The sequence below is a fragment of the Vigna angularis genome, chromosome 11, assembly GCF_016808095.1.
Source record: "Vigna angularis cultivar LongXiaoDou No.4 chromosome 11, ASM1680809v1, whole genome shotgun sequence".
NCBI classification, from domain to species: domain Eukaryota; kingdom Viridiplantae; phylum Streptophyta; class Magnoliopsida; order Fabales; family Fabaceae; genus Vigna; species Vigna angularis.
The window spans coordinates 1,126,603-1,149,082 of NC_068980.1; the positions used below are offsets into that span (position 1 = coordinate 1,126,603).

The 22,480-nt window shown below is 32.3% G+C and overlaps 2 protein-coding genes and 1 non-coding gene across 3 annotated transcripts; 1 reads left to right on the plus strand and 2 right to left on the minus strand.

Moving 5' to 3' along the window:
- Positions 1–5,428: 5,428 nt before the first annotated feature.
- LOC108333391 (pleiotropic drug resistance protein 1) lies at positions 5,429–12,071 on the plus strand. The gene is made up of 21 exons (XM_017568825.2): positions 5,429–5,894; positions 5,986–6,106; positions 6,200–6,373; positions 6,475–6,634; positions 6,753–6,829; positions 6,943–6,996; positions 7,101–7,775; positions 7,874–8,190; positions 8,288–8,448; positions 8,550–8,653; positions 8,739–8,883; positions 8,968–9,057; positions 9,176–9,300; positions 9,417–9,749; positions 9,876–10,166; positions 10,259–10,342; positions 10,430–10,563; positions 10,655–10,882; positions 10,971–11,142; positions 11,245–11,499; positions 11,594–12,071. Exons 1-21 carry the CDS (start codon positions 5,572–5,574, stop codon positions 11,852–11,854), a joined length of 4,284 nt encoding a protein of 1,427 aa, XP_017424314.2. The 5' UTR covers positions 5,429–5,571; the 3' UTR covers positions 11,855–12,071.
- A 1,213-nt stretch (positions 12,072–13,284) lies between these two features.
- Positions 13,285–13,356, minus strand: TRNAD-GUC (transfer RNA aspartic acid (anticodon GUC)). Its single transcript has one exon. It is a non-coding gene; the product is annotated as a tRNA-Asp (tRNA).
- A 6,718-nt stretch (positions 13,357–20,074) lies between these two features.
- Positions 20,075–21,946, minus strand: LOC108333590 (gibberellin 3-beta-dioxygenase 1). Its single transcript, XM_017569060.2, has 2 exons — positions 21,322–21,946; positions 20,075–20,973 (listed from the first exon to the last, which is right to left on the minus strand). The coding sequence occupies exons 1-2, from the start codon at positions 21,792–21,794 to the stop codon at positions 20,373–20,375; spliced, it is 1,074 nt and encodes a 357-aa protein (XP_017424549.1). The 5' UTR covers positions 21,795–21,946; the 3' UTR covers positions 20,075–20,372.
- Positions 21,947–22,480: the final 534 nt, after the last annotated feature.

A 22,480-nucleotide genomic window follows, 5' to 3' on the forward strand; every position in this document is an offset into this window, starting at 1 on the left:
CCCACCCTCACTTTTTGCTTATTTCACTTCCATAGTATTTTTTTTTTCAATATTTTTTAAATATAATCATTTTAATAAGTAATTTATACTATTATGTTTTCACTCTTATTATTTACTCATTTTATTCAATTTGGTCTTTTAATAGAATATTTAATTGAATCTTTTAATTTTAAAAAATGAAACAATGTGATAAACTATCTAATTTGTGGTAAAATATTTAACAAAAAAATATTGATAATTTCAATACGAGAATAAATTAATTTATAATCAACATATTTATAAAATTAATATTTTTAAAATTACTTTTAGAGTATCTTGATAACTCCCTTTTTACATAGAACACTGAGTATAATATGTAATTGTCTGTAAAAACTTGTTTGGAAAATCAGTGCCTTTGTGTGTATTATCCATTATTTTGTGATCAGAATTGGCGTAGGTTTTAGATATTTTTTAGACTACGACAAGAATGATTAATCTATTCAGCTAAATCTTATCTATGTCTATTTTTTATTTTATTTTTTATGAACCAAGATATTTCTAATCAATAATTAAAGATTAATAATGTTTTAAAACACTCGTAGTAATAATATTTGTTGTATAGGTTCATCTTTACACTGGAAAAGTATTATTCATTTTGAAATAAGTTTTTACGGATTTATTTTTGGTATTAAACTAAAAAATCTCGTACCGACGAAGTTATCTTATGTGTATATAAATTTATGTTTATTTCTTATTTTATTTGATATAAAACTTTATTTGTATCTAATAATATTATTACGTTATGATGTGTTGTGGGTGGTTGTGAAGGGCTTTCATGAGATAATTGTAGAATAAAATATTTTTAAGGTCAAACCATGTGATCTGAATTTATTAAAGATGTTAGAAGTTGTAACAGTTAAATTTCAATTCTTACGTAATATGTTGACACTTTTCGTAATCAGCGTGAGTTTGATTCCTTTGCCGATGGTTTTTTCTCTTAAGAAAATTTGAGATTGAACTCGTTCATATCAAAGGATGAATCAAGTTTCAAATCCAAACAACCCAAATAACATTTTGTGCAATTTTTAAATTTTACTACACAATTAAAAAATATTAGGATGTGTTTTATATTAGACTATTAAAATCGATTAAACTAATTTTAAGTTTATTTTTAATCTTTTTTATACTGATGAAGTCTATTCTTATAAAAATATAATCAATTTAAAATATTTAAGTGGGATTAATCTTATTTTATTAATTGATTTTCTAGAATTGAGTTAACTTCAATTTCTTTCTTTAACATTAATATTAACCCTTTTTTTCTTTTATAATTTCTTTTATATGTGAAACAAGTAAACGTTGAATTAATAGATATTATGTTTTTAAATTCTTTTCATAAATATAAAACTGTTGATGTTAACCTTTTGAAAAGAAAAATTAGTTAAAAAATATTATGTTTAGTTTAAGTATATATTACTTAGGTTTAAAGATATTAAAATAATTCTAACGTTTGTTTCATCTTTTATACCCGTATAATTATCTCTTTGCATTTAATATATTTTTTTCAACTATTATTTATATTAATTCATCGATGTATTAAAGAGCAAGTCAAGTCAATAAAGTTTGCTACAGAGAAGGAAAGCTTACTTCCCACTCTTCGTGTGGAACTTTTTAATTTTTTTCATCTGTTTATTTATTTATATGTTTTTTTAATGATATTAAAAATGTATGAAAGGATTTATTTAATGTAAATTAAGTAAATGTTAATTTAAATCACTTTTAAAATAAAATACATACGAAATTAAATCATTTTAATTGAAAAATAATCTAAAATCAGTGATATATAGATTAGTAGTCATGATTAAAGCATCACAAATTTAACTTAGTTATACTTCACTTCGAATTTATACTATCTCCAACTTAATTTCACAATTTTAATTTAGTTTTATTAAGCATATTTATCCCACACTTTTATTTAAAAAATGTCATCATACATTTTTAATGTATAACCTTCTATATTTAGACGTAAAATACTTGATAAAATAAGTTCTTTTTACTAGTATATACACTTTATTAAAGACAAATTCTAATAATAATGATTCTCCAAACTTCAAAAAAAATAACTTAGTAGTATATGAAGTCACTTTCAATTAAAAAACTTTCACTAAAGTACACTTAATTAATATACTTTCCTTACATAAGAGTTAATGGCCTCCCAAGCCAAAAATATATCCAAAGATAGGAAATTATCTTAAACCAATCCTTAAAAAAAAGTAATAACTCATAAAACATCCATACTATAAAATTTGATCTTGATGAAAGATTATTTTCAACTCAATTCGTTGAAAAACCAAAGCATATACAAGAACCTAGAAAATATTAGATATAAAATTTATAAAACATAGAAAAAACATATTCTAAAACAATTATAAGTTAAAATTATGATCAATATATGCACTATTTCACTAATGAAAATGAAAACGATGGAAATTAGTTTCAAAAAGTCGTAAAAAAAATACATTTAGAAACAAATAATTTTGTAAAATGAATAACAACGTTAGAAGTGAATTTTAAGCCTAATTTAATACCACAAAACTGGTTTGTAGTGTGAGGTTTGAATCCACTTATAAACTATAAATCGGTTTTATCTCTAGTCGATGAAAGACGTCCAACACCCCCTGCTGAGGTATATATCTCAAGCATAAGATTAGACATTTTTAACGGGTGATCTGAATAGCGGCCTGATAGCGGGTGGAACAATATGTCCAACAAACAACAAATATCGCTAGGATATACTCGAACCATGACTCTAATACAATGTTAGAAGTTGATTTTAAATCTAACTTAACTCCACAAAACCGGTTTGTAGGGTAAGATTTGCACCAATTTATAAATTATGAATTGGCCTTATCTCTAGTAGATGAAGGACGTCAAACAAACTAAACAGTTAAAATTTTATTTTATAGTTGCAACTTAAAAGTTTTACATTTATTCTTTTTAAAATTGTCACCAGCAGATAGGAAAAATTAATTGATGTATCTTATTAAAGACAAGATTTGGAGGGCCAAACGTAAGAAAAATATAAGATAAGGATGGAAATGATAGAAATAATTGTGATAGAAGATTCAATTATGGAATGCTGGTCCCTTTTAGTATGCTTCACTAAACTTCAGATAAAGCAACTATTTTACCTAATCCTTGTTGGTAAATATTAATAAAGAAAAAGGATTTTACTTTTCTTTTGCATAACTCTACCTATATTTTCATAGTTCTAAATTAGATTATCTTATTCTGTTTTTATCCCTATTTTGGCAACAATTATCAAGCGAGACCTCATACTATTAAATTATAACGTTTCTTTAAATTTTTAAATTTAAATTTGCTGATTTTAAAAATAAATAAAAAGTATCATTTTTATTACCTGAATATTACGTTGCGTAATTATGGTCTCACTACATGTTAGATTTAGCCATATGTTATGTTAATATCTTAATATTAAGTTTTAAAAATTAAATATGTAAAAAGAACTAAAATTATATATCATATTTAAAATTTAAATGTAACTTAGTTTTATAAAATGGTTTATGAAATAAAATTTACATTTATTTATATATTTTAAATTAGTTTTATCACTCGAACAATATATCTTTTTACATCAATTGTTTAATGTTTCAATAATAAATGAAATAATATACTTAACAATGTTAAGATAAATTCTAAACCATAATTTTGATAATAAATTAAGAAATAAACTCTAAATTTAACTCAACTTTATAAAAAACAATATTTTTTAAATAAAATTTACATTGATTTATATATTCTAAATTATATGATTTTCAATATTATAAAAATTTAAAAGTAAATAGAAGTGAATATTTTAATATTTATAAGAAAATGGAGAAAGTATCGGACGGTAAATACACGAGTCACTTAATTCTAGATTCCGTGTCAAAAACGAAGAGGAGAAATAATCAATGACTCTGTTTTAATGTATCTAGAAGTTGAATGATCCAAGCTTTCTACACAAACACTTAATTTTTCAGACCGATGTCATGTTTTTTCAATTCACAAGTCAAAGGTCAAGGGTTTGATTATTCGCTAGTTGCCAATGTTCCGGAAACGAAGAATTACAATAATGCACGTGAAATTTCAACCTTATTTCTACCATTTATTTTCTATAATTTCCTATCTTAGGATATTTTTTGTTGCTGTGTCAATTGTAAGATAAATAACACGATCAATAATTGGAATATTTATTATTCATTAATTATTGATTGTGTTAGTTATCAAGTTATAATTTAATTTTTACATGACCATTTAATATCAAATAGGTCATAAAAATATATTTTAATATTAAATCACTTCTTAAATTTTTTATTTAATCATAATAATAATATAGTCCGATAATTGCACGTGTTACATGTTTGAGAGCATAAATATTTTTTTTTAGTTTTTCTGAAACTAAATATCTACCCTCCAACCATAGTCTGATATCTAAAATAAATTTATGACTATCATAAATCTACAGTATTATTTTATTGGTTGACCATGAACTTCTTTTAGTCTTTAGAAAACTCTACTTTTTAATGAATGAATATGCGTATAAATGAAATGTGGTGCGTGACATGAAAAAATATAAATAAATTCAAATGGGATAAAGATTTTTTTTTTACCAAGGATATAAATATTATATAAATGCGATTTTTAGAAATTGATATTAAAACAATGTAAGCCTTAGCAGTATACATATTTATGAATAACATAAAGATTACATGGTATAATTTTTGTCTCCTATTTTTACTTTTTTTTCACATTTCAAATATAAATAATTAGCTCTTAATTTTAACATTAGTGATTTTAGCCCAATAGATTAAATTAATACATTAACAGTTACATGAATGTTGGCTTTTATCACACATCCTAGTATTGTACTAGGATTATTTATTCATTTTAAATTTCTTACAGTTATTCTAATATTGACTTTTGAACTGCTACACGTCATCTTTATTAGGTGTATGAACAAATGAAACGTATGAAATGTCCTCTTCTTTAGGGCAGAGAGATTGGAACTTTCCTTTCAGACTTAGAAATTTTCCTGCTCGTCGTGTCTGTCAGCTAACAACTTTTTATTATCATTATTATTATTTAAAAAGAATATTATAATTTTTATTTGAAGAATATATATACTTTAATTGTATATTATAATTTTTGTTTTTCTGCAGCTATAATTCTATATTGTTAAAATTTATTTTTTATAAGTTGGAAAAACTAGGAATTGCATTAATTTAGTTTTACAAACTCAAGACAATGTTTTCTTTCTGGTTTTCCTTACAGTAAACAAAAACAAAAGCAAAAACCGAAGCCTATGATTCTATATTTACGTTTGACTCTTCAAGCGCCGCCTGCTTTTTTCTCATGCATGTATAAATAGAGACATGTTTGTGAGGAAGAGAAACCCAAATACTCCTTCATTTTTTATACAAGCTCTTCCATTCTTTTAGCATATAGTTGCAGACGGAAAGAGTAGTGCTTTGATTGGTTTAGATATATTAGCTTTTTCTACCTTCAAGTAGGAGAAGAAGAAGGGAAAACATGGAGGGAGATATTTACAGAGCAAGTAACAGTTTACGTGCCAGAAGTTCAACAGTTTGGAGGAACAGTGGCGTGGAGGCATTTTCAAGGTCTTCACGTGAAGAGGATGACGAAGAAGCTCTCAAATGGGCTGCTCTCGAGAAGCTCCCCACCTACAACCGTCTCAGGAAAGGGTTGTTGACAGCATCTCATGGAGCTGCAAACGAAATCGATGTTACTGATCTTGGTTTCCAACAGAAACAAAAGCTTCTTGAGAGGTTGGTCAAAGTGGCCGAAGAGGACAACGAGAGGTTCTTGTTGAAGCTCAGGGAGCGTATTGACAGGTATATTATATCACCTCTTCTTCATTATAGTAGTAGGATTTTTGTTGAGTCTCATGTTTTTCACCTTTCGCTTGGTTTGTTATTGTTATAGAGTTGGGCTTGATCTTCCAACCATTGAAGTTCGATACGAGCACTTGAATATTGACGCAGAGGCTTTTGCGGGAAGTAGAGCCCTGCCTTCTTTCATCAACTCTGTTACCAATGTCATAGAGGTAGGGAAGGGCTGAATCTACTGTATATGAGCTTGGTTTCTTTGTTTTCTTTTGCTTTTTCAATTAGTCTCATCATGGTATTTGGTCTTGCAGGGATTTCTTAACTTGCTACATATCGTCCCAAGCAAAAAGAAACACGTTACCATTCTTAAAGATGTCAGTGGGATTATTAAACCTCGCAGGATGACACTGCTTTTGGGTCCTCCCAGTTCAGGAAAGACCACACTCCTCTTGGCCTTGTCTGGAAAGCTTGATGAAAGTCTTAAGGTTAAACCACTTCTTTTTAATATATGTATAGGGTAACATTCTTTCTTTAAAAATAAAAGGAGAAAACTAACTGATATCGATACCGATGTGTTGTTGTTCAGGTATCAGGAAAAGTGACTTACAATGGGCATGAACTGAACGAGTTTGTACCCCAGAGAACCGCTGCTTACATCAGCCAGCATGATGTTCACATTGGAGAAATGACTGTGAGGGAAACCTTGGCTTTCTCAGCAAGGTGCCAAGGTGTTGGATCACGTTATGGTTAGTTTCCCTTTACCCTTTACCACCCCTCTCTAACTAACCTTTTCAAAATCTAATTTAATATATATGCAGCTCAACTGAGAATGACTGATCATCATTACTTTTTTTGAATACGCAGACATGCTATCTGAGTTGTCTAGAAGAGAGAAAGCAGCAAATATCAAGCCTGACCCAGATCTTGATGTCTACATGAAGGTCACCAAAACAAGCTCTTTTTAATCTGTTTTTCAGTAAAATAGAAAAACCAAAACAAAATATATATATTCCATCTTTGGATTGTATCTGATTATAATCTTTTGATATAACAGGCAACTGCAACTGCAGGCCAGGAGTCTAGCATAGTGACAGATTACACAATGAAGGTAATGCTTAAACAAACATGGTTCAATTTTATTATGTGATGACATGTGCTAGAGCTTGCTAGGAAGGCCAGGATACTGAACTCGTTAACTGTTTATCTTTTTAGATTCTGGGGTTAGATATATGTGCTGATACCATGGTGGGGGATGAGATGTTGCGTGGGATCTCTGGAGGACAAAGGAAGCGTGTTACTACAGGAGAGATGTTGGTTGGACCCGCAAATGCTTTATTCATGGATGAAATCTCCACAGGGTTGGACAGCTCCACCACATTTCAGATTGTGAGCTCTCTCAGACAATATGTTCACATTCTAAATGGAACTGCTGTCATATCTTTGCTCCAGCCAGCACCCGAGACTTATGACCTTTTCGATGACATTATCTTAATCTCCGACGGCCAAGTTGTTTACCATGGCCCTCGTGAATATATTCTGGACTTCTTTGAATCCATGGGTTTCAGATGTCCCGAGAGGAAAGGTGCTGCTGACTTCCTTCAAGAAGTGACTTCCAAGAAAGATCAAGCACAGTACTGGGTGCGCAGAGATCAACCATACAGATTTGTGACCGTTACTCAATTTGCTGAGGCATTTCAATCATTCCATATTGGTAGGAAAATTGGACAGGAGCTTGCAGTTCCATTTGACAAGACTAAGAGCCACCCGGCTTCATTGACCACTAAGCGGTTTGGTATCAACAAGACGGAGCTGTTAAAGGCTAACTTCTCAAGGGAGTATTTGCTTATGAAAAGGAATTCATTTGTTTACATCTTCAAGCTATGTCAGGTTGGTGCTTGAATTCTACCTTTTCTCATATCAAGAAAAACTGCACACTGTGGTTCATGATCATTTTTAATTACCGTTTTGCTCTTGATGCTTTTCAGCTTTTCATCATGGCGTTGATTGCATTGACGCTGTTCTTCCGAACGGAGATGCACCATGATGATATTGATGATGCGGGCGTTTATGCTGGTGCTATCTTTTTTACAATAATGACGGTTATGTTTAATGGAATGGCTGATATTTCGATGACCATTGCTAAGCTTCCTGTTTTCTACAAGCAACGGAATCTTCTATTTTATCCCTCTTGGGCATATGCCATTCCTTCGTGGATTCTCAAGATTCCCGTTACATTAGCGGAGGTTTCTGTTTGGGTATTTATGACCTACTACGTTATTGGATTTGATCCAAATGTTGGGAGGTACAGAAACTTCTTTCATCAGTTTGGAGCACGTGAATATTGCAGGTTTTAGTTGGTTGCATGTTGCTTATAATGTGTGTTATTGGATTTTATGCAGGTTCTTCAAGCAGTTCCTCATTCTATTTTTTATCAGTCAGATGGCTTCTGGATTATTCAGAGCTATTGCAGCACTTGGTAGGAACATGATTGTTGCCAACACATTTGGATCCTTTGCAGTTCTCACGCTTCTGGCATTGGGTGGTTTCATTCTGTCAAAAAGTAAGTTAATCACACAAACACTCGAGTGAAAAATCGAAGCATTTCTATCATAATATGAAAATCTAAGCAATTGCTTCTGTATTTCATTGCCAATGAAACAGGGGATATCAAAAACTGGTGGATTTGGGGTTTCTGGATTTCACCTTTAATGTATGGGCAGAATGCTTTGATGATCAATGAATTTCTCGGAAGCAATTGGCACAACGTAATTTCTTGAACTAACAACTGTACAATGTGTATACTTTTGTTAAGAAAGGCGCGATTCTAAGTTCTTTTCTCTCTGATTACAGGCTACCTACGATTTAGGAGTTGCATATTTGGACTCTCGTGCATTCTTCACAGAATCGTATTGGTATTGGATAGGCTTCGCGGGATTGGTTGGATTTGTGCTCGTTTTGAACGGGTTGTTTGCTTTTGCTCTCGAATTCCTTGGCCGTGAGTACTTTTCACATCATTTGTACTTTAAAACTCTTTTGTAAGTGAAAGGTTTAACTAAAAAGAATGCACATGAATTTACAGCATTTGATAAGCCACAAGCATCAATAACTGAAGAAGAACCAGAAGCAAATAATGGAGGAACCGTAGCAGAAGTTGAATTACCACGAAGAGGTGAGCTATGTTTCTTATTGTCACTCATGAATACTCGTTGGTAATCACACTTGATGATTAACATGAATTCGAATTATACCTCAAGTCACTGAACAATTATATTTCAAATGTCCTGCAGAAAGTTCAGGAAGAGATGGTTCTATTGTGGAGTCCAGCCATGGAAAGAAAAAAGGAATGGTTCTTCCTTTTGAACCACATTCTATCACCTTTGATGAAATAGTATACTCTGTTGACATGCCACAGGTACATCACATTCTGTGTTATAAATTTAACCTCTGGGTTTCTAACAGTGTCTCTATTTTAACACTTCTTTAGCCAGAAAACACTAGATTTCTAACTTCCTTGATTTCGACTTGCAGGAAATGAAGGATCAAGGTGTACAAGAGGACAGACTGGTGCTTTTGAAGGGTGTTAGTGGTGCATTCAGGCCTGGTGTTCTCACAGCTTTGATGGGTGTAAGTGGTGCTGGTAAGACTACATTGATGGATGTCCTGGCTGGTAGGAAAACCGGCGGATATATTGATGGAACCATCAAAATTTCTGGGTACCCTAAGAAGCAAGAAACATTTGCTCGTATCTCTGGATACTGTGAGCAAAATGATATCCATTCACCTCATGTTACTGTTTACGAATCCTTGGTCTACTCAGCCTGGCTACGTTTACCTTCAAGCGTTGATTCCAAAACCAGAAAGGTTAGTTAGTAATGACAAGGGAGAAAAACAAAAGCATTTTAAGTTTAAGTTTTTCATTGAGATAGCTGACTTTATCTTCTTAGAGGCTGATTGTTGGAACTTTTTGGATTTGACAAATGATTGCAGATGTTCATTGACGAAGTCATGGAATTGGTGGAGCTGAACCCATTAAGGAACTCGCTGGTTGGACTGCCAGGTGTCAGTGGCCTCTCTACTGAACAGCGGAAGAGGCTGACTATTGCGGTTGAATTGGTGGCTAACCCGTCCATAATTTTCATGGATGAGCCTACTTCTGGGCTAGATGCAAGAGCTGCTGCTATTGTCATGAGAACAGTCAGAAACACTGTGGACACTGGAAGAACTGTTGTGTGCACCATCCATCAGCCCAGCATTGACATATTTGAAGCATTTGATGAGGTGAGTGACCACAATGACAAATGAACACGTGTCTTGGTATCTCTCTCCCCGTAGGCTTGAATCTAACATGATGTCTTTTTGTGTGATTCCAGCTGTTCCTAATGAAGCGTGGAGGTCAGGAAATATATGTCGGTCCACTGGGACGTCATTCTAGTCATCTGATCAAGTATTTTGAGGTAAGATCATACTCTAATAATCAAATGAGAACTACCATCATTCTTCACAGTAAATACTAACTTTTCCCAATAATTTCCACTGTGCAGAGCATTGATGGAGTGAGCAAAATCAAAGATGGATACAACCCTGCTACTTGGATGTTGGAAGTTACAACCACAGCTCAAGAGCTTAGTTTGGGAGTTGATTTCACTGACCTGTACAAGAACTCTGATCTATATAGGTAAGGCAACGCAAGTGGATAGGAATTTACTAACTCTTGTTTGTTTTCTTGATTTTTATAATGCTTAAGTGAGTTTTTCATGGCTTTTCAGGAGAAACAAGCAGCTTATACAAGAATTGGGTCAGCCTGCTCCCGGTTCAAAGGATCTTCATTTCCCTACTCAATACTCTCAATCCTTCTTGGTTCAATGCCAAGCTTGCTTATGGAAACAACGTTGGTCATATTGGCGTAATCCACCATACACTTCTGTGAGGTTTTTCTTCACCACTTTCATAGCCTTGATGTTTGGAACGATGTTTTGGGACCTCGGAGGAAAACAGTAAGTAAAATATTATTGAAATTGAAAGTAATTTATCGTTACTCTTCGAAATTCCACAAAAGTTCTGATTCTTGGGGTGATTTTACAGTTCGACCAGAGGAGACCTGATGAATGCTATAGGTTCAATGTACACTGCTGTTCTCTTCCTTGGAGTACAAAACTCTTCCTCAGTACAGCCTGTGGTTGCAGTTGAAAGGAGTGTCTTTTACAGAGAAAAAGCTGCCGGAATGTATTCTGCCTTACCCTATGCATTTTCACAGGTAACTAACATCATTATTTATTTTACAAACATGAAAAGAAAAGTACTTTAGTTTGCATACATTGATTATGTTAACAAACAAACTGGGTATTTATTGTGACAGATTTTGGTGGAGCTACCCTATATCTTTGCTCAAGCAGTGACATACGGTCTAATAGTTTACGCCATGATCGGATTTGAGTGGACTGCAGAAAAATTCTTCTGGTACCTGTTTTTCATGTACTTCACACTGTTGTACTTCACCTTCTACGGCATGATGGCTGTGGGAGTGACACCGAACCACCATGTTGCTTCCATCGTGGCTGCTGCATTTTATGCAGTTTGGAATCTCTTCTCAGGATTTGTTGTTGCAAGACCTGTAAGTTTTTTGTTGCCACCCAGCTTTTGAATTAATAAAATACTGAGAAATGCATGAATATAGACTCAACTATAATGTTTTCTATTTTGAACAGAGCATCCCAATTTGGTGGAGATGGTACTATTGGGCATGCCCAGTGGCTTGGACCTTATATGGATTGATTGGATCTCAGTTTGGAGATTTAACGGAATTCATGTCTGAAGAAGGCATGACTGTCAAAGATTTCATAGAACACAGTTATGGTATCGAACATGACTTCATTGGAGTTGCTGCTGTTGTGGTTGCTGGCATTGCTGTTCTCTTTGCATTTATTTTTGCTGTTGCAATCAAGACCTTTAACTTCCAAAAGAGATAGATTGGAGTCTTCCCGCAACCTGAACGATTCTTTATATTTTCATCTTACCTCTATACTTTATTATACTTGTATTGTATCCATCATATATGCACAATTTTTCAACTTTTAAGGCTTTTTTATGTAAGCAAAAAAGTAAGATAGTACTTGTTTTATCCCATCAATATTATGTACTTTTTGACGCCAAGCTGTAATAATAACTTGTAAGTTCTGAATTTCTATTTCAGTTCTTAAAAGTTGATATTCTTTTAGTTAATACTATCTGCACTTAGATCAGCAATTTAGTATATCAGATATAGAAAATGACAGTTTTTATTACACTTTTGGATGATTAGTTCACTTCTAAATGAAAAATAATGAAATGATAAAAGAAGATTGACCAATTTTCGTGTACTGTATGAATCTTAAGCACAAAAACATATGACATGCATCGCTAATCAATCAGAAACCCTTCTACTTCCATAATTAATCAGATATATATATTTGAGGATAAGATGGAAAAGAAAAACGAGTTAAGAAAAGTTGTGTAATGTCTTCTAAAAGCAATGTAACTGAATTCTCTTTATGAATTTGCTGTTACACTTCAATTTTAAAGCAATACATGTAATGTAGCATCGTAATCTAAATAACTTCATCAGATGGTGCATGATCCGTGGAATTTTCCTGAATATAGGAGGGATTACAGCAGAGAAGCACAACATAGCTGACAAGAAGATCATTTGAGACACATGCATAAAAGAGATGTTAACAATTATCAAAATACCAAATTGAGCAGCCAACACCATAGCAGAAGCACCACAAGTTGTCATATCAATTTTGCCAATTCTGGATATTTCTGGAACTAGAACTATGCAGTTATGTTTTTGCTATGCTTCATGAGAAATGTTACTTTAAAACATAAATTTTTACATTCAGATACTATCTTTTCTTACTCTTTATTCTTTTTCTTTTAAATTATAAAAATTCACTCTTTTATAACCATTTTACTCTTATTATGTGTTCAAATATTCTTATTTTTTACTCTGTTTTTCTAGTTTATAAAAATTCACTCTTTTATAAACATTTTACTCTTATTATATGAGTCAAATAAATATAAATGTGTGTTATTTTAACATTACTCATTCGTTATATCTGTTGTTTTATTTTTCTTCCATGTAAATACTTTCTGTTTTACCATTTTATCCTACATAACTAGATTCGGAAAACTTGTTTTATTTATTCTAAAAAGCCTATTTGAAAAGGTATATATTGTTCTGAAAATAATTATCCAGAACAAATAATCCAAAAATCAGGTAAACTAGTAATTTTTAAAATTAAGGGGTGTAAGAAAAAAAGGTCTCATTATTTAGTGGTGGACTCGTCTTTGGCCCAATAAAAAAGTACCCAGCAAATTATAGCACGAGTTTAGACTCCGAAACCTTAAAAAGTAAAACCGCCGTTGCCGGGGATCGAACCCGGGTCATCCGCGTGACAGGCGGATATACTCACCACTATACTACAACGACTTGGTATTGATCTTATAGAAAAGAAACTATATTTATAGGTAAATAATTGGTTGTCTGATGTATTTGGGTACTGAGATGCATGAATAAAGTGGGTTGGACAATCGGCAAAATTTAAGCACTCTGTCTACCATTTTGCCATGTTTGGCGAAAGGAATAGTAAAGCACGTTGAGTTGTTTTTTGGTCTCTAATCTCTTTTTAGGTTTTAGCTGTGTCCTCTGATCTGCTCTGGAATCATCTTCAATTACTAAACCATTTACGTTTGCTTTTAATAACATTTACATTTCAAAATTACACATTTTCATGTATGATAGAAAGGTTGTGAAAAACATTAAGAATGGTTTAATCCCAATGAATATAAGTTACTTATATTTCTCTTCACTTTTACATCTTAATTAAAACCTTCTCTTAATTTTTCTTTAATAAAAATTGAACTTAAAATATGCTTTTAGTAGTCAATTCACTGGATTTTAATTTTTAAGTTTTAGAGTTTTTAATTTGTATGCTTTAATTTATTTTTATTGTTATAAATTAGTAAAAAAATTGTTTTATTAAATATTTTTCTTCCATCTTCATTCTTTATAAGTTAAAAATCATTTTATTAATTCCTTACATTTATTTAAGGATAGATAAAATCAATATTACAAAGAGTGACAAATAAACTCATCCCCATAAATATTGTATAAGCTTATTTATATTTTAACCGAAAATTCTCACATTAACTAAGTATGAATATAGATATAAATAATATTTGATTGTTTTATTAAATGTAAAGATGAGAATATGGATATAGATGTCTGTTTCATCCTTATCCTCATGCCCTTATATCTATTCTCTCATCTCATTTAAATTATTAAAATACTCATAATTTGTTAAATAATACTATATATATATATATATATATATATATATATATATATATATATATATATATATTACTTCCTAATATATAATATAGGTATTTCTTTATTTTCTTGAAAATAATATTATTTTCTTTAATAAGTACTTATTATTTTCGTTGTTTACTTTTAATCTTATTTTCGAAAATAAACTGTACGTTTTTCGAAGCTCTTCTTATCAAACAAGCATGTTTATGAAAAAAAAAAGTATATATTTCCATATATAATATTCCTGGATCGTAATTATCGAAAACAATTTAACAATTTTAAACTTCAAAAGAAACGCCCCAATGATCGGAATATAATGAAGCAAAAGGTTGAAATCTGAATTCAATATATACGTTGATAATATGTGAACTTGTTTTGGATGAAGCAGCTGTTGTTATGATATTTAATTGAGTAACCTTACTTTGCCACATATTACATTTATTTGATATATTAAGAGTAAAATAATCATAAAAGATAAATTTTTATATAAAGAAAAAAACAACGAAGGATAATGGAAATGTAAAAGAATTAGTAACGTATTAGTATATTTATTTTGCATGTCCATTATTATACGGTAGACAAAGCATGTCACGTCTACTATTTAAGGCGGAACACATTCATATCTCCAACAATAATATTTACGTTCTTAAAATATTTTTTTTATAACATTTTAATAATATTTACGTGTGATTTTATAATTGGTTCAAAAATTATTTTATAATCAATAATAATAATTATAAATATCCGGACTAATAACGTAATAACACGTAAATAATATTAAAATATTATAAAGTATTATTACCTCGTTACTAACATTTCTTCACTAAGATGTAATAATTGAAACTGTTACAGTCAAAAATGGATTAGATATGAAAATCAGAAATAGATTAAAGCAGCAACAGAAAGAAACCTTTGCTTCCATTTAGGAGCCAGCCCTATCAGGATATGCTTTTTTTGGAAGTTTGAAATCAAATATAAACCCACAGAGGTTGAGCTTTCATGATTAACACAGGTACCTCTCAATCACATTGATTAGATTAAGATAATAATAATTAATATCAATAATAATAGTCATTCACAATTTCAAAAGACAATGACCTAAGCAAAAGCATTAATTTAATTAAACAGTATTTTGTAATGTGTATGTATCTGATATATATATATATTCATAATATATTGCTTCGAATTCTCGTGTGGTGGGATCGGAGAAGAGGTTGGTAACAGATCAGTGATCCTATTCAGAAAATCTCATTCAAAAAGTTTGATGACGAAGGAACATTGGTCTTATTCAATTGGTGTAAGTAAAACATCTCATTCAGAAAATCTCAACTCATATCTACCTTCAATGAGCTACGTGCTTGATGTGACTCAGATTGATTCTGATATTTGACAGAAACAGTCGAACAAAAGCCTGATTTGGGTTCATTGGAAAGAGCCGCATATGTATTATATAGTCCTGTGATCTAAAAGTTATAATTGGCATTGCATAATGCAGCTGAAGGTAGCAACAAAATTAGTCAGATCAGCCATAATTGTGACCTACAAAACATTTCGCCCATATTGAAACACAACAACAAAACTTCACCACAAAAGGTTTCTTCTTCTTCTTCTTCTTCTTCTTCTTCTTCTTCTTCTTCTTCTTCTCTTCACAGATTCACCAATTATTTGTTCAAAGTTGGGATTTAGCTGTCTTTCTCTCAGCCAACTTCAATCATTTCCCATGATGGAGATAAAGATAAACTATGACTAAATCATGAACCTTGCGTCACAAACTCATAATCATACCACAGTTACTTCAACCTCGTGGATCTTTTCATTACGTATATAGCCTCTCACTGATCATGATCTAGATCAAACCACGTACGTGTCTCAACTGTGTCAATCATGCACTATGGCCAATCTAGTTCAACACCTAACACTTATAAAATTAAGAAATTCAGCTTTTATTTGGCACCTTCCAAAGGACATATCCGATCGAGATACACGTAATTTTATTATATCAATGTATTTTTCAACCATTCCTCTTCATATCATGTTCCGTGTCTTTATGTTTTTTGTTTCGTAGCACTGTTAGTGTGTCGTGTTGTGTCTCAACTTCAATTTCAGAATAACAAACAGTGTTTTTAATGCAGCACCACACCTAAGTTTAGTACTGTAGTAATGCAGGAGTACATCTTACACATAACAATACCATTAAAGAAGATGGTAATGACAGAAAAATCTTGAACAGACAAGGATTTTCAATAGGAATTAATGTACAATTACTTATCTTTGGTGTGCCAATTAATCGATTGTGCACCATTTCTTTCTTATCGACAAGAGATAGTGGTGTGGTGGTGGCAATCTAATCTGCATGTTAAGCTGCATCGTGTCACTGTCAGTTCGAAGTATTCATTAATCATTTCATGGATTAGTTCAGATCTCTGCATTCATTATCCCTGGAATGAGAACAATTCATTACACGATCATATATAACAAAGTATGTATATGTTAAAAATTTCAGAACCTGATTCTATTTCATCATAATAAAGTACAAATATATGACTCTTACAACAGTTTTTCTGAGGAGATAAAGGAGGAAAATAGATAATATCAGTTTAATTAGTGCTAACTACTACTACTATTTGAAAATCAATGGTTATAAGAGGAAACTAATACAAAGAATAGATAATAAATTATGGTAGTATTCTTATTACATGAATTTCTCAGTCCATGACTTTGGAAAAAAAAACCAATTTCTCAATTATTGTCCCTCGGTATAATACAGTATATAGTTTATTAGAAAACTTAATTTGTGTTAACATAATTTTTTTTATCAGCAAAAAATATTATAAATAAATATAGTAAAGTATTTATGTGTACTATAATCCTTTTACAAACATAATATATACATGGATGAAACCAAAAACATATTTATATATCTTTAAGAAATTATGTAAATTTATACAAGTAAAAAAAATCCTAAAATTTTGATTTATACTTATAAACTAATTTTTATTTTAAAAGTATTTATAGAAAGCTTAATCTAAACATTCAGTATTCATTTGGTGTTTAATTTGTGAAGAATCTTTTACAATAAGATTTGAATATGCATAAAAGGAATTAACTCTAATTTAAATATGTAATGATTCGGTAATATATTTTTTATATTCATTAACACATAGTATAATCATAAAATAGTCAGAAAGAAGAAAGTAAAATGTAAGGAAAATAATGTCAAATTAATGTAAAACAAATTTATATATGTCAAAGCATTATTTTTTAATTTAAATTTTTAAAATAATAAATTTATTTTATTTTACTTAACGTAGATTGACACTGACATACTTAAATTTGATGGGTTTGTGTTAATATTTTTTGTAAAAGAAAATATGTATAGTTGTTTGATCCCATTGGTGTGTAAAAAGGATAAGTGTCCTGAATCGTGGAAGGTTCAAGACTGATGAGATGAACAGAGACATGCATTGGGGAGTTGTGATTGGAATATTCAATGAGGAAAATGATTAGAGAGAAAGAAAATTTAGGAGAGGGCATGCATATAGATATATACGTGGGTGAAGACCCCAACATCACAGGCGTAGGACAAACAGAAGAAGGATTAAAAGAAGGCAAAGTGGTAAAAATAGGCACTTCCCCATGATATGTAATATAGGCACCGGCACGTGGTTGCAGAGAGACAGCAACAACATTATGGTGTGTGTTCGTTCAGACAATGATTTCATAAACCAAATCATTGAGAATTATTCGCGCTCCTTTGTTTCATGTTATGTTCCAGTAAAAGGTGTATCAAACCTAGCTGCTGATAACTTCTTTCTTTCTTTCTCTAACACTTCCATCACTTATCTATGGATATATTCTTCTTTTCTCACCTAAAGTGTCTTTGAGAATTTGTATTATAGACTCTCCTCAGATTAAATCTCCAAACCACAACTGTTTTCATACTAAAATTGTATCAAAATTAGGATTTTGTTCAAAATTTTAACTTTATTCACCACTGTTTTAGACTCTAAACTTTGTTTTAATTTTTTTTTATTGATAAGCATTAGATTAGATGGGTGGATATTATTTGTTAATTAGTAAAGAGACCCATAGAGAGAATATTTTAAGAAAGTAATAGTATCAATATCAATAGGATTTCTAAAATAGAATTTATTTCATAGAATATTTATATAGACATTATAGATATCAGAATCAGAAATAAGATTACTTCGCAGTGTAGAAATGAAAGGTGTTTTATTATCTAATAAAACAAAATTTTGTAAAAATGAATTATATTTAAATTTATTTTTTGATATGATATGAGAATTTTGTTACTAATACAAAGAGAAATGTTTAATAACCAAGAAAAGTAATCTTTAAACACTTCATCTTCCAAATCCTTTTAACTTTATACTAGCTTTTTATAGAATGGTCGGTAGGAAACAGTCAACATTATTGAGTACTATCCGCTCAATACTAGTTAATCATATGATCATTGAAATAGAAGACAGAGAAGTTGAACGATCCCATTGATAAGAACTCTTAAACATCGTTCTTAATTAAGATTACAGGTAACAATTTACTTAGTCGAAAATTAGCTATGATTGAATCGTAATTAGGATTTCACTAATTACAAACTCATCTTGAAACTTATAAATAGAGCTTGAAGGTAAAAAGGTAAATGATTGCATTTATTGTGAATTTAAGATTTTATTGAGACTCCCAATCAGAGTGTCTTTGATAAATACACCCGGACGGTTTGGAGCGTGATCAGAGATGAACTTTGACTAAGAATATTTAGGATTACCTAAACTGATTCAAAGGAAAGTAAGAAGGAGTGTTGGTAGAGATATTCAACCCTAAAGCCGAATAACTAACTGTTACTATGGGCTCGCAGGCAGCCGTTCGGTCTTTACAGTTCGGTCTCGGCCAGCTATTCATCCGTTCGGTCTCGGTCAGCTATTCATCCGTTCGGTCTCGGCCAGCTATTCATTCGTTCGGTCTCGGCCAGCTTCTCATCCGTTCGGTCTCGACCAGTTGCTCAGCCGTTCGGTCTCGACAATTATTAAGCAGATGTAACGTGCAATGAATGTTATAACGACTGTCGTTGAACAATTAAGGTTTGCATTAATGACCATTAAGAGGTAAATTAATGTGTCAGATTCTTTTAAACTCTGTAAATAAGGGTTTAGGTTTGAGGTAAAGACAGATTCAACTCATACTACAGTACGCCCTATTTACGTCCTATTAGGACTTCAATGTTTAACTGTAACAAACAGTTCATAAAACCGCTCCTAACTTAAGCGTCGGAGTGCCTTTTGCAGGTACCTCCCCTCTCTTTTACAAAGAGGGTGACTGAGCGGTCAAGACGGAAGTTCACCGAGCGGCCAGTATTGAAGGTGACCGATCGGTCCAAATGGGAAGCGTACAAGTGGAGCACACAAATTGAAGGGACCCGACCGACCCTCGGACAAATCTCACCGAAACACTAACAAATATTTATCCAAATTTTTAAACTAAAGTATTGAAATGCATGATTCCGAGAATAAAAAATCAGTGTTTGTCAGTCGGAGTGAGTGGATGAGTGAGGCAACCCAACTTGGGGTGGGAGAATCCATTCTCTAGTGATTTTGTAAGGTTTTGATAAATGCATGTCTCTCACACTTTGTACATATACGGCTTCAACTTGAAACGAATTAATATATTAAATGATTTCATCCAAATTTGAGACATTGAAAATTGGGTACTTGATGATTCTCAGAGATTTGAATATCCTTGCCATAAAGGGACAAAATAAAAGGTATGAGATAAATGTTTAGAGGCTAAAAAAAAAACATATAGTGAGAAATGAAGATGATGGAAAGGAAAATGTTTTGGTGGAATTGAATGATGAAAAATGAGAAATTAGTAATGTCCCTTTCAACACAAAGACAAACGAAACACAGTGAGACTATCTATCTCTTATCCTTTCGAATGGCTCTCTCCCTATATTCTCTCTCCCGTTTACAGCCAAACAAAAGCTATTTATTGCAGCCATCCCCACCACATCTAATTCATTAACCACCATTTTTTCCAGTTAAGCAAATGAAAAAAAATACATCTTTCATGTTTGGTACAAAATAGACCATGCAAGAAGGAAGGATCCAATAAATCTAGCTCATTTCCTCACTCATACCACCACATAGCCGAACCTTAGACAGTGCCTTGTTGAAATGCTTTGCTTTCGTGCCAAGGTACTCATTCCAAGTCACTGACTTATAAAGACGAGGCTCGTTTGGACCTACCAACTTCTCGTGTGGACAAATCTCCACGTTCGCTGGGGGGCCACATAAATAAGCAACGGAAAGCCTTTGCTTCACCCGGTTCACCAAGACCCGGTGGAGCACGCTCCGGTACAACCCGTTTGACAATATCTGCATGAGGTCTCCCACGTTTACCACAAGCCCGCCGTTCACTGGCGGCACCGTCACCCACCCGCTGCCTTTCCGGTGAACTTGCAGTCCGCTTATGTTGTTCTGGTAAAGAATTGTCAGAAGGGTCGAGTCCGTGTGGGCGGCCAGACCCATTGCCCGATCCGGATCCGGACATGTCGGGTACGAATTCAGTTGCAAGGCAGCGCAAGTCTTTTTGAATTGACCTTTCGCACCGGCCCATTTTAGGTCTTCCTTTGTGATACACAGAGATTCCAACATCAGCCACATCAGCTTTTCCGCTAGCTTTTTCATCGTTTCATCATACTGCATGACAATGTCACTGAACAAAAAGATAAAAACAAAAATCAACAGGAGTCAGCCGAGAGATTTCCGACATATCAAGAAACATTAGTAAACTGTTTCAACGTTGTTGCATTAGATTCTCATCACTCTACTAATCTTACAGATGGGTCCACACCCCCTCATTATGATATTTTCTGATAACCCGCATTAGGATAAGAAAACGAGTGATTATAATTAGCACACTGGTATATATCATCGCAAGGAAAACAACAAAAGAAACAGTCTTTTTGATGCAAAAAACTTAAATTTTGTAAAGAAAGAAAGTAAGGAGAAAGACGTGCATGAAGATGTTTGTATCTCTATATATATATATATATATACTAACCAGTATCTGTGGTAATCTTGGGGCCATAGTTGGCGAAAACGCTCGAGAGGGGATCCGACAATTGTGAAGCCTTCGGACCACATGAGTTTGGGGAAGAAGGAAGAGATGCGAGCGAGGCCATAGCCATCGACACCATCAGGGGAACGAGCTGCTCTGTGCTTGTGGTGAGAGGGAAGAGAGAAGAGGGTCTCTCCGAGGTGTTGAATGTCGTGGAGAAGAGTGATGGGTACGCCATGGTTGAGCACTTGATAGACTCCCCAAGTTCTGCATGCATGGCCGATTAGGTTTGAAGCATTTGGGTCGTTGAGATCAATGACGGGAACATTGTGGTTGAGGGTAGAATTATTATTAGTTTGATCTTGGTGTTGCGTCCAAGTGTAAGATTCAGGGAGTTCTTGTAGAGAGTTTAAGTCAGGGTGCTTGTGTTGAACGTGAACGGGGTGGGCTCGATAGATTTCTGAGAGCGAAGGCATAGTGTAGATAGTGACCACTTTCAATTCAACACTGCTACTTCAGCAGTAGTAGTATGTGGCTAATTGGAAAGAAAAAAGAGAGTAATTATGACAAGTTCAAGAATAGTTGGTACTTTGCAACATATATATAGAGAAAGATATATAGAGAGAGATGAGATGAGAACATGATTGTGCGTGGTGAGTATATATAGAGAGCATGATGGGCAGATGGGGACAAAAACCTTGTCCTTACCCTAAACCTAAAGATAAAGAGAGAAAACAACTTGTTTTTATTCAATTCTCCCTTTCAGGTGTTGATTGATGTTGGAGCTTCAGTTTACCAAAAGATTCATACTTTAATTATCCACATAATATACATCAAACATTACCATCTTAATTATCAGACATATATATAGTTCTAACCGTATATATATTAAAAGATCAAAGTAATCCTATTTTATATTAGAGTAATGATATCATGATACACTTTTACATTTATTTGACACAGAGTACAAAGGTAAAATGATTATAAAAGTGTAAATTTTTGTATTTTTTCAAAAAAAAGGTAAAAAAGTAAGTGAAGGTAGTGTCAAATGAATGAATGTAATGTCAAAAGAATATTTTTCTTTATATTATTGATTTCGAAGTATTGTGATTTAAAGTTTAAATTTTTCGTTACATTATTTTTAAAAAATGTTTTTTTTATC

Coding starts and splice junctions, on each gene's coding strand:
- LOC108333391 (XM_017568825.2), top strand. CDS start 5,572: ATGGAGGGAGATATTTACAGAGCAAGTAACAGTTTACGTGCCAGAAGT. Junction 7,776..7,873: donor ACATCTTCAAGCTATGTCAG/GTTGGTGCTTGA, acceptor GATGCTTTTCAG/CTTTTCATCATGGCGTTGAT. Junction 8,884..8,967: donor TGCTCTCGAATTCCTTGGCC/GTGAGTACTTTT, acceptor ATGAATTTACAG/CATTTGATAAGCCACAAGCA.
- LOC108333590 (XM_017569060.2), bottom strand. CDS start 21,794: ATGCCTTCGCTCTCAGAAATCTATCGAGCCCACCCCGTTCACGTTCAA. Junction 20,974..21,321: donor CAAGATTACCACAGATACTG/GTTAGTATATAT, acceptor CTTTTTGTTCAG/TGACATTGTCATGCAGTATG.